Genomic DNA, 14,258 nt, shown 5'->3' with positions numbered 1-14,258 from the left:
TATAATTGCAGTTCGACTTTCCTATTCTTATACTCCAACTCCCTTGAAATAAGGGACAACATTCCATTAGCCTTCCTAATTACCTGCTGCATCTGTATGCTAGCTGTGTTTTATGTACAAATATTCCCAAGTCCCTTTGTATTGTAGCTTTCTACAGTTTTCCTCCATTTAAATAATATTCTATTCTTTTGTTCTCCCTTTCAAAGTAAACACAACATTTTCTCATATTATACTTCATTTGCCAACATTTTGCCCACATACTTAATCAATATCTCTCTGTAAACTGCTCATGTCCCTTTCACAACCTAAATTTTGACCTATTCTTGCATGGTCTGCAGATTTGCCTAAAATATATTCACTTCCTTCCTCCAAGTCATTAATATTGTAAACAGTTCCAGTTCCAGCACTGTCATAGTTATCCTTTACGATCTGATTAATCAATTAATCAACAAGAAGTCAGTCATATTTATTTGTGTGTTCTTTTTTACATAGTCCCATTATTTGTTGATTTATAGTCTTTCCCACAGACTACAGTTTAAGGATTTGTACACTACTCCTATCAATATCTTTTATCCCTGCAGGTTAGACCTCAACCCACATGGACTTTACATCATCCAAGCCTAGATCATCTCTCATAACTGTCCTCATTTAATTTCTTATCAACAGTGCTACCCCACCAGCTTTTTCATCTGTCTCTCTGAAAGGTCAAATATCGCTGAATGTTAAGCTCCCAGTTTTGATCTTCTTGTAGTCATGCTTCCTTGATGGCTGAGATCGTATACACTAGATTTGCACCATCAGTTCAACCACCTTATTCCAAATACCTTGTGCATTAAGATACAAAGCTTTTAAGTTCATTCTATTACCGAATTTCCTACTATCTTTATGGCTTCTTGGTACAGTACAACATTCACACATTTTGTCCCTTTCTTTTGTTTTCTGGTAACAACCAACTCTCATCACTAACCTGCAATCATACCTTCTTCACTTTTAAATTTTATAATTTTCCATGTAACTGAACTCTACCCTCTCACCCAAAATGTTTGGTTTAAAGCCCTATCTACAGCCCTAGTTATATGATTTGCCATACAAATCTCTTACTTTTGTGTTTATTCAGTGCTGCTCAGTTCCCCCAGTGCCAAACAGGGATGTTTGTGTGGCAACCCAAAATGCACACTATCATTTCTTTTTGACCCATACATTTTTTTCACTCACAACACAGACTCATTTAAGAGGGATACAGAAAAGAAAGTTATCCATTATGATATATTCTTCATGCGACCTGGCCTATCATGATATGCCATTTATTTCAACATTTACTTCATATGTGGATGCTAGAATTCTCAAATAAAATTCTCAAATATAAACATAAAATATTGGAACACATAGCATCTCCAGAGAGAACTAAAGTTACCATTTATTTATTTCTCAACAGATGCTGTCTGACTTGAATAGTTGAAACATTATCTATTATAATTTACTACTTCTCATGCTTTAATTTGGTTACTTGTATTGGGATAACATTTAATACTATTGAGAGATTTGGTTCAACACTTAAGTTTTCAAGATGACGACACAAACTGGACTATTGTACATAATAGATATTATTTAATCTGGGCAATTTTGTGAATGCTAAATAATTGATTGTAAGATCTACATTCTTTTAATGGCTGTTTTTAAAATTGGAGATTAAATTTTAAGTGACATCCTTTAGGATAACCGATTGATTTTTGAAATCTGTCAAGACCCAGCTCAGTGAGCCAGGGATTACAGTTTCATCTAGAACAATTTCTAAATGTGGAACTACAGGACAGAATTTAATAACAGTTAATTACATTGTTCCAATATGCAATGGCACTCAGCCTTCCTCATCTTTCTCCATCTCCCACTTCCTCCACAGAATGCTTCTGGGCTTTAGATCAGATAGCTAGCTTCTCCATTCCCTCTCCCAGGGGCTAAAGTAGCCCACAACTCTGTTCACCAGAAAATTTACATTGGCAAAAAGTGTCGACAACATACTGTATTTGGTCATTACTAGAATACTAGCCTATTCTCCAGCTTTAAGTTTGTTGGCTATAAAGCAGAGATGTTTTAATTACTTTGCAACTAGCTTATCCAGATGGTCTTTTTAATTTTCATCCCAATTAATGATAGCCTTGTTCTTTCATCAGTTTATCTGCCTCTCAGTCTTAAAATTAGACGATATAAACAAAAATAAATCTGCAGATTGTACCAGATTCAACAATTTCACGAGTGAACTCCACACAAATCTTTTTTGAGAGTTGAATTTAACTTTGAGGAAAGCAATGAAATTGAAATGCCAATAGAACAATAATTACAAAAATCCATACCAGTTTTCACTGCATTATTTCTTCAAATAAGCATCTTTTTGCACAAAGTGAGATCAGATTAGATGTTTAATGTTCAGAATGAGAATTAGAAAATACCTGTAACTTGAGAGTTTTGTTGCCATAATCTGTCTCTAACATCTTTGTTCTTTTTTTCTTTCTCTTGATGTTCAATTATCACATACAAAACTTGCATGCAGTTCCACTACACATCATTTGACTAACAGCAACAGTTTCTGAACCTTGCAAAGTAATCGATGGAAGAGAATTTGCTCACATCAACAGACTGAACATTTAGATTCTTCAATTAAAAAAGGAATGACTTCCACTTTTTGAATCACTGACATTTTTTGACAACCATTCAATTGTGGGCTTCAATGGAACATTTGAAAACTATCCAAGTTATATTTATGTAAATTGATATATTAAACTTAAATTAAGATCAAACTCTCAAAAACCAGTGTACCATTTAATTCAGCACTTTTAATCTTATGAAGCACAGATTTCAGACAACGCAAGTTTATTAAATATGTCACTTATTGTTTCTTTACTCAAGGAAGAGGGGTTACACAATATGAAATATGCATCATAACTCTACAAACAATTTTTTAAAAATTGGAATGCAATTTCTCATGAAGAGAGATGGCATCAACTCTCTGCACTATTTAAATATTTCTGGAATTATTATCTGACAGCCAAAGTTGGCAAAATAATTGCCAATAGATGCCATGCCTGTTCTAGTGATATCAGCTAGCCACGAAAGACATCGGAATGCATCTATGCATGCGCTTCTGCGTCACCACATTTAATGCAGTGAAATCAGTGTTGGTGCAGACTACTCAATCTTTATTTAGTATTAATTTGGCTTGGCTGTTTCCACTTGGCATCTTCCATTGTTCTAGCATTCTGTAATCTCCTTGTTACAGTTGCATACCTACCAACTGGTCATTGGGTGAAGAGTCAGCAGCTGGTTTTCTGAAACTAATCTTACTCTAAAGACTCTCCTTCTACCTCCTTGTTATGTTTGGAGTTAGGAGTGTGGGCTGCCCCTTTCAGAGAAAGGGTTAGATGACCCGGACTGAGGAGCTTGGGTCAGTCTAGGTCCAACTGTGTAGTTGCAAAGACATAAAATAAACTGGTTCAAGTTTCTACAGACCTATCTTGTGGACTTTTTATAATTAGACACAATAACTAGCGAATCTACCAACAAAGAGAGGCCTGAATTTCAATGCAACTTTCAAAATGCAAACTTGGGAGTTGGCAGCCAGGGGAGCAACACAGTTGAGTGTCAGTACCCAGACATATAACTTAACAGAAGCTCAGAAGAGTGTGGTACCAACCCACAGAATGCTGGCAATGTGGCAAGTTTTGCCACAAGGAGTCAACGTGTTGGACTCAAGATGCCCAGTGCTGCAAATGTCGAAGCAAGTGGACCATACTGTCCAAAATTGTAGGTTATAAACCAAACAAGAGCAGTGGAGTCAAAGAGAAACAACCCTGAAGACAAGAGATAGGAACATGCCACCAGCCAGGGAGTAGACACACAGTCAGCTGGGTCTGCAGAAGCAGCAAAACGGCCAGAGTCAGGAGAGCTTTGGTTAAACAACCATTAGTACAGGGTGAAGCTAATTAATTTGGGAACAACCAAGAAACAGAGGGGAAGACAGTAAAAATTAAAGTGGATACGGGTGTAGCAGTGTCTCAGATTCCCGAATCCATCTTTAGAGAGAAGTTAAGGGCGCTGTCATTGAAGCCTGCCAAGATTATATGACGGACATACACTGAACAAGTGGTGCCACTAAAGGGTTATGAACAGGTGAAAGTACAGTTAAGGGACCAGTGTGCAGAATTACCATGATATGTAGTAAAATGTGAATACCGTGCATTATTTGGATGGGGAAATGAAAGGAGTCAAACCCAAAGTTATCACTACAGCTAGCGTGATGCCTTGCCTTATGGGATTGGCGCTGTATTGGCATATATCTTACTGAATGGAGAGGAAAGGCCCATTGCATTTGCATTGAAGTGACGAAAAAAGTTGGAGGAAAATTATACCCCAGTGGAAAGAGGAGGATTGGCCATCGTTTTTGGTGTTAAGAAATTCACCCATTTCCTTTAGAGCAGGTACTTTGTGCTGCTACCCAACCAGATACCTCGAACTTCACTCATGGCCCATATAGGGGAATATCATTAACAGTGGCAGCATGGCTGCAGAGATGGGCAGTGGTTCCGTCAGTCTACTCAAATGAAATCAGCTACTGACAGTCAGAGAAACATGGCAATGCAGATGCCTAGTCAAGGCTGCTAGTATCAGAGATATTGTTGTTCCCAACTGGGACCTGAAAATCACAATTTTCCCAGGAAGACAAGGTGCTGGTGTTAACAGGTCAGGTGCAGAACACTATCCAGAACAATCCAGTTTTGAACCATGTAGTGGACCTAGTCCTGAAAAGGAGGACCAGTCATAGTAACCTCCCAAAATCATGCCCTTATCTGTTCAAGAGGTGGAAGCTATCCATATTAGACAGGTGTCTGTTTCAGTGAATGAGTGTTGTTATTCCTCGCCCTTGAAGAGGAAAGACCCGAGTAAAAGTGCACCATGAACACCGTGGCATGGTGCAAATGAAGAAAATAGCCAGGACCTACTTTTGGTGGCTGAATGTGGACTTCCAGATTGTGGAGAAAGCGGGATCATGCAAAGTTTGCACACTTGGTTATTCCCCCTTCACCCACGGGAATGGCCTCAAACACTGGAGCTGTGGATTCACACTGTTCTTGTGGGACTAATAGAGGGACTGATGTTATGGTTGGTTGCAAATGCCCACTTCAAGAGGCCTGAAATGCAATTTCCTGAAGCCCAGGACACTACTCAAAAAAATAGAGATTGTCTTCCAGGAATCGTCATCCCCAAGAGACTGATCACGCCACTGTAAACTATGGAAGGGTTGTCGTTTTCTCCACTGTTTTTGTGGTATATGGCAGAGTATGTACTGCCCATTTAAAACAGGTCAGGTTATCCAAAATGGGGAGCTTGAGCCAGTCTAAGTCCAAATGTATAGCTGGAAAGACTTAAAATAAGCTGCTCCAGGTTCATGTTTCTTGTGGTCTTTTTATAGATAGACCCAAACATGATACTCTCAACATCAGAATAATTTTGCTGCCTGAGCTGCTTCCTCTCAAGCTCTTTCCTGGCTCATGTTGATTCTGTCTAGAATACAGGTGGCAATGCCTATCAGTCCCTTTTGATTCTCATTTTCTTCCTTGTTGAATTTTTAAATGATCTAACTCACTATAGAACTTCCTAGAGGTGATGTTTGAACCTTCTGCAATTTTTATGGGTATCTCTCTCGCTTCACCTTTGCACATTGCTAAGTTTGTGCTTCCTTTCCAGGAATTATATACCAAGTGGACAATTGGTAAATCTAAACAGGAACATTTTATTAACGATGCTCACACCTCCACAGATGGTTGTAGACTGGACTCAAAGTCTGCCCCTTTGGGTCGCCTGACCGACTCCCTTAAAGGGTCAGCCCCCATCCCCCACCTCTCAACTACACAAAGAACACACGTGTGCTCTTTGTATTCCCTCAATGTGCCATTTGAATTGTTTGCAGTCTATTTCTTTGTCGAGGAATGGGGTATACACTAAAGTCGAGAACACAGCGTTACATGCATTATTTGAACATTTCCAAATACTTTGAATGGGAGAAGCTCTTACACCCTAAAATAATTTAATAACATATACCATTCAACACAAAACGTGAACATACAATTACATTTACTACTAAATGATCATGTTAAAAATACCAAAACAGTACAATTATACACTGTATACAGAGAAATCCGAAGGCTGAAAAGCAGTATCTATTTATACCACATCAAATTATTTGGCAGGTATACTTCAGCTCACCTGTAATTTGAAGTTCAACATACTTCCGTTTCTCTACCCTCCCGTTCCTTCTAACCCGAGAGAAGCCACAGATACCTTCTGACATATTGCCCAAATAAATATTATTTATGCTTGACATCAGACTGCAATTTTCTGTGAACTCCACGAACGTAAGGCATCTAGTAAAAGCAACTGTAGTCACCGGAAGGGCCAAAAATCACAGGCCCAGATTTACAGCCACAACCAGAGAAAGGCAGGTGTCCCTTATCCCTCTACACCCAAATTGTCCCTAGTTCTGGCTGTACAGCAAGAATTTCAGTCAACTTTATTCTTTTCTAAATCAGAACTGTATACAAGAACTCCCATTGGCTTGTGTTTTGCTTTCAGTGGGATTAAGATAAACATTTCCAGTATCACTAACAGATATAACCTGCAAATGCTGTATTTAAATTTCACACACTTCTTTCAATTCCATTTAAAACTGCTACAATCTCTTGAAAACTATTACTCGACATGATTAAAATACAATGAAACTATTTTGCAAACAAGATTCGAAATTCATACCTGTGCATAGGAGCCAATTATATGGCTTTGAATTTCATCCATTGTGTCTGTCCCATAAGAAACTGTGCCAAGGTGGAGACGTTTGAATATCATCTCATTTTGTGTAAGGGTTCCTTAAACAAACACAGGAGAATTTAGTAGTCCAACAAAGTGTCTAAATTCATTCGCAGTTCCGTTATACTTTTCAACAAGAAATTAACATGAACTTGAAAAATGACTTGTACAAATAACTGCTCGGTATGATGCACACCAGCTTCAAAATTATATTGGATAATACATTTCAATTCCTTAACCAGGAATTCATTAATGAATGTTTAATGAAAACATTAGTGCACTTCTTTAGTATTTAACTAACTTTCCATAAAGTGTGCACCAACCATAATCAGCTTTAACTATGAAAGAATCATTTCAAACATAAACACACACAAATCCAAAACAATAATAAAGAATTAGAAAAGAGGTAAAAATTGAGAAAATATTTTGATATCCTGAGACAGAAAAGTTGGACAGTTATTAACTCTCTTGGTTGGCAACAGCTGCAATACAGCAGAAGCAATGTGAGACATTGTTACAGAGCAAACTGCAAAGTTCAAATCTTCACTATTTCAACTTTGGTCACCAGAACAGCTGGTAAAAATCACCACTATCTTGCCCTCACCCCAAATAAAGTCTCAGACTATTGCGATTAAAACAGCTAATTAAGTAACAAGTAACTAGCTGTCTTAACTATGGCTTTGAAATTGCAGAACACAAAGAAAGTCCCTCAAGAGTTAAGAAATTTCCATACGCACCCTGATGAAATAAAACTATGAATGATGGCAACAAAAGTAGAAAGTGAATACCAGGGCTTCTTGTTAACCTAGTCTTTAGTTTATAGATTTCCTGCTTCCTAGCAAATTCCTTAGGTCTGCTTCATACTCTCCATTGAATACAAATAGTCAAGCAAATTATTCAGAGGACTCCTCCAGGATCTCTCTAACCAGTTGGACAGATATGCACACCAACAGGGCAGTGATTTGTCTAACCAATTTTTCCCTTCAAGAAATTTAATAATGGAGAGAATAGTCATAATGCTTTTTTTGTATTAAAACAATGAAAAGTAAATTATTTTTTCTATTTAGAGTCCTATTAAATAAATGAATCATGTACTTTAATATCATCTTTTTGTCAGTTCTTCATTTTTAAAGGCATCAGGTGGTCACTTGTATTGTTATGATCCTAAGCAACGTTATTACCGGACAAGTAGGATCACAGACAGAAACTGATAGATCACATTTTGGTTTTTAAGTGATCCCGTTAAAAATAAGTACACAATGTTGCAGATTTTACCTTAACAATAAAACAGAAGTTTATTAACGAAAAAAAACTAAAATAAGTAAACCAAATCATCTAGTTATATTTTTACTGTGTTTAAGAATCTTTGAATTTGTGTCATAATCCCATTAATCCCCAAACACTACATAAATGGAAAAAATCCTAGCTTTTGTACAAAAACACAGCCCTGGTACAGTAGTTAAAGGTCTATAACAGACAGAAATTCACCTAAGTCACAAATACCTAAAAAGGAAAAATGAAATGAGTCAACCCTGGCAAATTAAAGTTAATATAGTATTAGGTGAAATGAAGTGGCTGATAAAGATGTCAAAAAAAGTGGTAAGCATGAAGATTGGGAGGAATTTAAAACCCAGCAAAGGAGAACCAAGTAGCTAGGAACATACTAATTCATACTCCTCCAGTCCTATGGGCACTAATTTTATTTACTAACCGCTTGCATAGGACCTTGTGAAAAACCTGAAAATCCAGGAAGGGAAAAGGAAATGTGAATTCAAAGACTGATTCATTGAATGCCAGAGCAAAAGAAAGGGGAAAGGGAATATGAATGTGAGCTAGTGAGAAACAAAAGCAAACTGTTAAAGTTTCTTCAGGTATTAGAAAAGCAAAACATCATCCAAGACAAATGTGGGTTATTAAAAGATGAAGTCAGGAGAATTTATAATGGAGAATAAGGAAATGACAGAGGAACTAAACAATTACTTTGCATCTGTCTTTACAGAAATTCTCCCAGAAAAACTGGATAACCAATGGATTTGTAAAACCAAGGAACCAAAATAATTTAATATTGTAAAAAGGTAGTACTGGAAAGGCTAATTGGATTGAAGGTTGATACCTGGACTAGATGAGATATCCCAGAATCTTGAAGTAGTGGCTGGAGTGTTAGCGAATGCATTGGTGGGTTTATTTCAAAATTCTAAAGATTCTGAAAAGTAGCAAATGCAACCCACAACTGAAGGTGACAGGAAGAGAGAAAGTGGAGAACTACAGACCTGTCACTTTTGTCACAGTAGGGAAAATGTTCGAATCTAATATAAAGGATTTAGTACCAGGATACTGAGAAGAGAATGATAAAAAAAAAATGGACAGTCATATAGATATACAGTGCGGAAACAGACCCTTCAGTCCAACTTGTCCATGCCGACCAGACATCCCAACCCAATCTAGTCCCACCCACCAGCATCCAGTGCACATCCCTCCAAAACCCCCATCCATATGTCAACATGGATTTTGAAAGGGAAGTTTTCTCAGGAAGATAGTAGGTGAAGTTCAACACAGAAGTAGGAGGTAAAATACTTTGGTACAAAGAATATCGAGAAACACAAGAAAATAAAGAATAGATAGAAGAGAACAACCAAAAATAATGCATTTGGATTTTCAGAAAGTTTGTAATAAGGTCCTATGCAAGCAATTTGTAAATTAAATTAGTGCCCATGGGACTGGGGGAGTATGAATTAATATAGATTGAAAATTTATTAAGAATTGGGTTAATTTTCATTAAGACTGGGGCTGGTGCCAGATTCTAGAGAATTGCAAATTTGTTCAAAAAAAAATTGAGGATAAGCCTAACAATTACAGACTAGTCAGTTAAACATCAGTGGTTCTTCTTGAGAGAAATTCCTGGAATAGAATTAATTGTTAATAGAAAAATGTGAATTAATTACAAAAACCAGCACAAGCTCCTTAAAAGGAAACCATATTTAACTAATTTGCTGCAGTTTTTTGAAGACACAAGAGAGAGTTGATATGGCGTGCATGGATTTCCAAAAGACAGTCAACCAAATGCCGCATAACAGATTTGAGAGACAACTTTTAGCTCAGAATAAACTGGACAGCAGCAAATGGACCCAACTTGGCTGATGGATAGGAAACAGAGACTAATGGTTAATGGATACATTTCAGCCTGGATGATGATTTATAGTGGAGTTCCTCAGGGGTCCACTTTGGGACCCTTGCTTCTCCTGTTATATTAATGATCCAGATTTTGAGAGTAAGAAAAAATTTCCAGCTTTGCAGCTGATGCAAAATTTGTGAGCATTATAAACTGTGAGAAGTATAATGTAAAACTACAAAAGGATATTGACAAGTTGGTGGAGTAGACAGGTAAGTGACAGATGAAGTTCATGTTGCAGCTTAACAGGACATTAGCGAGGCCTCTTTTAGAATATTGCATTCAATTCTGGTGTTCCTGCTATAGCAAAGTAGTTGTTAAATGTGAAAGGGTTCAGAAAAGATATACAGGGATGTTGCTGGGATTGGAAGGCTCGAGCTTAGAGGCTGAAAGGGCTGCAGCTTTTTCCCTTGGAATATCGGAGGCTGAGAGGTGACCTTATAGAAGTTTATAAAATCATGAGGGGCATGGATTAGGTGAATAGTCAAAGTTTTTTCCCAGGATAGGGGAGTGCAAAACTAGAGAGCTTAGGTTTAAGATGAGAGGGGCAAGATTTAAAAGGGACCTGAGCAGCAATGTTTTCACGCAGACATTGGCATGTGTGTGTGGAACAAGTTGCCAGAGGAAGTGGTGGAGGCGGGTGCAATTACAACATTTAAAAGGCATCTGGATGGTTACATAAATAGGAAGAGTTTAGAGGGATATGCTGGCAAATGGAACTAGATTACTTTAAGGTATCTGGAAGGCACAGATAAGTTGGACAAAAGGGTCTGTTTCAATGATGTATAACTTTAAGACTCTATAACAGAACTGTGCAGCAAAATATTTGAGACCTAGATGTTAAATATGTATATGTTTTGAAAGTGATGGGATAGGTACAGCAAGCAGTTGAAAAGACATGCACTATAGACAGTACAAGAAAAAGGGAGGTTATGTTGAACTTGTATAGAACAGTCGTTAACCCTCAGCTGGATTACTGTTCTGGACATTACACATTAGGAAGGATGTGCATACATTGAATTGAGTGCAAAAGAGGTTTACAAATATGGTACCATGGATGCAAAACTTCAATTATGAGAATAGATTGGACAAGTTGGGCTTTTTTGGAGGGAGAAAGTTAAGTTAAGATTTGATAGGATGTTTTCAAAATCATGAAGGAGATGGATAAAATAGATAGGAAGAACCTATTCCCACTTGTTGAAGGATCTAGAATCAGAGGGCACAGATACAAGGCAACGTAATATAACTAGTTGTCACACAGATAGTTGTTAGGATCGGAAATGTACAGCCTACAAGTGTCATAGAAACTGGTTTAATTGAGGAAGATTCAATTAAGGTATTCAAGAAGGCATTAGATGATGATTTAAATAGTAACAGTACTCAGGGTTATGAGAAAAAGACAGGAAAATAGCATTAACTCATATTGTTCATTCAGCGAGCTAGGAAAGACACAATAGGCCGAATATCCTCTTTCTGCACCACAACAGTTGTGTAATTTTGAGATTCATAATGTAGGAGTAAATGAATAATTCTCAAAATGTTTTTAGTGGGATACCACCAGGATCAGTGCTCGGTCTACAGCTGTTCACAAAAGGGTTTTGTGATTTACACATGAAAGAAGTGAAACTATCACTGTATTCTAACAGATGAAAGGCTTAACAGACAATCAATTCTTCAAAGTATAATTTCAGTTACATCACACTGCAAATTTTTGCTATAAATTCTGTGTTACGATCGAGCCCTCCACAATCACCTGATGAAGGAGCGTCGCTCCGAAAGCTAGTGTGCTTCCAATTAAACCTGTTGGTGTGTAATTTTTAACTTTGTACACCCCAGTCCAACACCGGCATCTCCGAATCATATATAAATCATTTGAGTGGTAGGTGGGGAACCAATTGTTACACTTTCAAACTTAGTGACACCAAACTTGGTTGAAATGTAAGTTGTGAGTATGATGCAAAGAGACTTCAAAAGGACTTGAACAGGTTAAACAATGGGTTCGAATATGGAACATGGGATATGACTTAATTAAGTTTTAAATTATTTGATTTGTAGAAAAAAAAAGAAAGGCTTTTTGTTAAACGAAGAGGGATGAGGATGTGCGGGTGATCAAAGGAACCTGCTTGCCCCTGTCATGAGTCACTAAAAGCTTGCATGCAGGTGCAAAAAGTAGTTTTTCCAAGGCAAGTTATACCTTGACCTTCATCGCAAAGGGATGAGTACAGAAGTTGACTTGCTGAAATTGTGCAGAATTCGTAACAGTCGTACAGCACAGAAAATGTACTGAACCATGATGAAACCCAACTTGATATATCATGTTGAATTTTGGTTTCCTTATCGAAGGATGGGCAGAACGTAGGCTTAGTGGTTAGTACTGTTGCCTCACAGGGCCAGGGACCCAGTTTCGATTCCACCCTTGGGTGACTCTCCAGATGGAGTTTGTATGTTCTCCCATTATTTGCACGGGTTTCCAGCTGGTGCTCCAGCTTCCTTCCACAGTCTAAAAATGTGCAGGTTAGGTAGATTGACCATGCTAAATTGCCCTGCAATGTTCAGGGCTGTGCAGCTTAGGTGAATTAACCATGGTATGGAGATCGCGTCGGGGGATTGCTGGAATGCTACTCGGAGGTTTAGTGAGACTCAATAGGCTGAATGACATCTTTCTACACAATAAGGATTCTACAATTCTATATATTTGCCATAAAGGGACTACAATGCAAGTTCACCAGACTATTCTCTAGGATGGTAGCATTGCCTTACAGGGAGAAATTGAGGAAACGGTGCATACATCCTCTAGAACTTTGATAAGTGAGAGGTGATCTTATTGAAACTGACAAAATTCTTTGAGTGTGATAGGGTGAATATAGTTGAGATGTTTATCCTGGCCATTTAGTCAAAAATGTGAAGAATTAAACTAAGGATAAGGAGTAGGCCATATGAGACTTAGCTGCGGAGGAATTTCTTCACTTGGGAAATGCTGAAACTTTGAAATTGTGGTGTGGAAACTCATCACAATGCTCATGATAGAGTTTGATAGATTTTTGATGACTCAAAATGTCACAGCATATAGAGGTGATGTATGAAAATGCAAATGAGGTAGTTGACCAGCCACGACCAAACTAAATGGCAGAGCAGGTTCAATGGGCTGAACGGTCTACTCCTGTTTCTATGTTCCTAACAAGTGATGTCAACTCAAGCTTAGGTATTGCCAATATACTACATAAGATTTCTCTGGCAAATAAAATTTGTAACATCATAGGGCACACTTCTATGTAAGAAAGAAAGCTGGACTTCAGATTCAGTCACAAATATATACGGATTGATTTTGTTTCCCTGTAAGACACCCTCCACAGATAATATTTTCTATTCCAACAAATGGATAACATGAAGGCAAGTACACTTTACAGTGAAAAAGAGCTTTAGGAATAATTACATGCATTAATCGCCTACTCTTCCCTAAAAACATTTACTGGCACATACATAACATTACATAGTCATAGGTAGTTACTAGATTTCTTCCGCTTGGAAAACCTCCAAGCAATCACAAGGCCTTTCAACAAGATTCCCAATTGCATCAAGAGCAAACTGAGTTATTATATGGAGTCTCCTGCTCCCTTCTATGATGAGTGCACTTAAGATGGAATTCTGTTGCATTCCCAAAGCTATTATTACAGGAAATTCCATTCTCCCTTAAATACAAGGCTTTTAGCGTGCATATGGCACATAGCAGTGACCACTCCATCAGAAAGCCAATATGATGAGTGATAAGATGTTAAAACTGCACCTGAAAATAACCATATCTCCTGATTTCAGCAATCATAAAAGAACTAAAGCAATTTACAAAATAACCTCCAAACTTATTTTTGTTGCACATTATTCATGGAATCATGCCACTAATGAAGAAATGAACTTGTATTTATACACCATCTTTCATGCTCTCAGAACCCTATAAATGTTTCACAGTCAATTATGTTATAGCTGATGCAGCAGGCTATTTGCATACAGGTTAGTAGCCAATGTAAAATAGAAAATGCTGAAAACACTCAGCAGGTTAAGGAACCTCTGTGGAGTATCTTCCTTAACAAATTATCCTGTTCAAGAGAAAAATATAGGACATCAGGATATTAAACAAGTTGGGTGAGAAAATAAGCAATTAGGAGATCACAAAGAGGCTGCAAAGGGATAAAGTCAGCTCAAACAAGTGGGAAAGAACGTGGCAGATAAAATACAATGC

General features: G+C 37.6%; 1 protein-coding gene across 3 annotated transcripts in view; it reads right to left on the bottom strand.

Annotated features, from left to right (window-relative positions):
* The window catches only part of atp9b (ATPase phospholipid transporting 9B), a 350,258-nt gene that overhangs the window by 76,534 nt on the left and 259,466 nt on the right, over window positions 1-14,258 (bottom strand). For all 3 annotated transcript variants that reach the window (XM_043688616.2, XM_087986241.1, XM_087986240.1), the window contains exon 14: window positions 6,802-6,914. In XM_043688616.2, coding sequence (XP_043544551.1) covers window positions 6,802-6,914 — 113 coding nt within the window. The remainder of the gene's footprint in view (window positions 1-6,801; window positions 6,915-14,258) is intronic.

Source organism: Chiloscyllium plagiosum, unplaced genomic scaffold, assembly GCF_037043375.1.
Source record: "Chiloscyllium plagiosum isolate Xiang-an unplaced genomic scaffold, Cpla_swu_hap1 HiC_scaffold_4, whole genome shotgun sequence".
Lineage (NCBI taxonomy): Eukaryota > Metazoa > Chordata > Chondrichthyes > Orectolobiformes > Hemiscylliidae > Chiloscyllium > Chiloscyllium plagiosum.
Note: the sequence above shows the minus strand (reverse complement) of the source record. Positions and strands in the feature narration are given on the sequence as shown.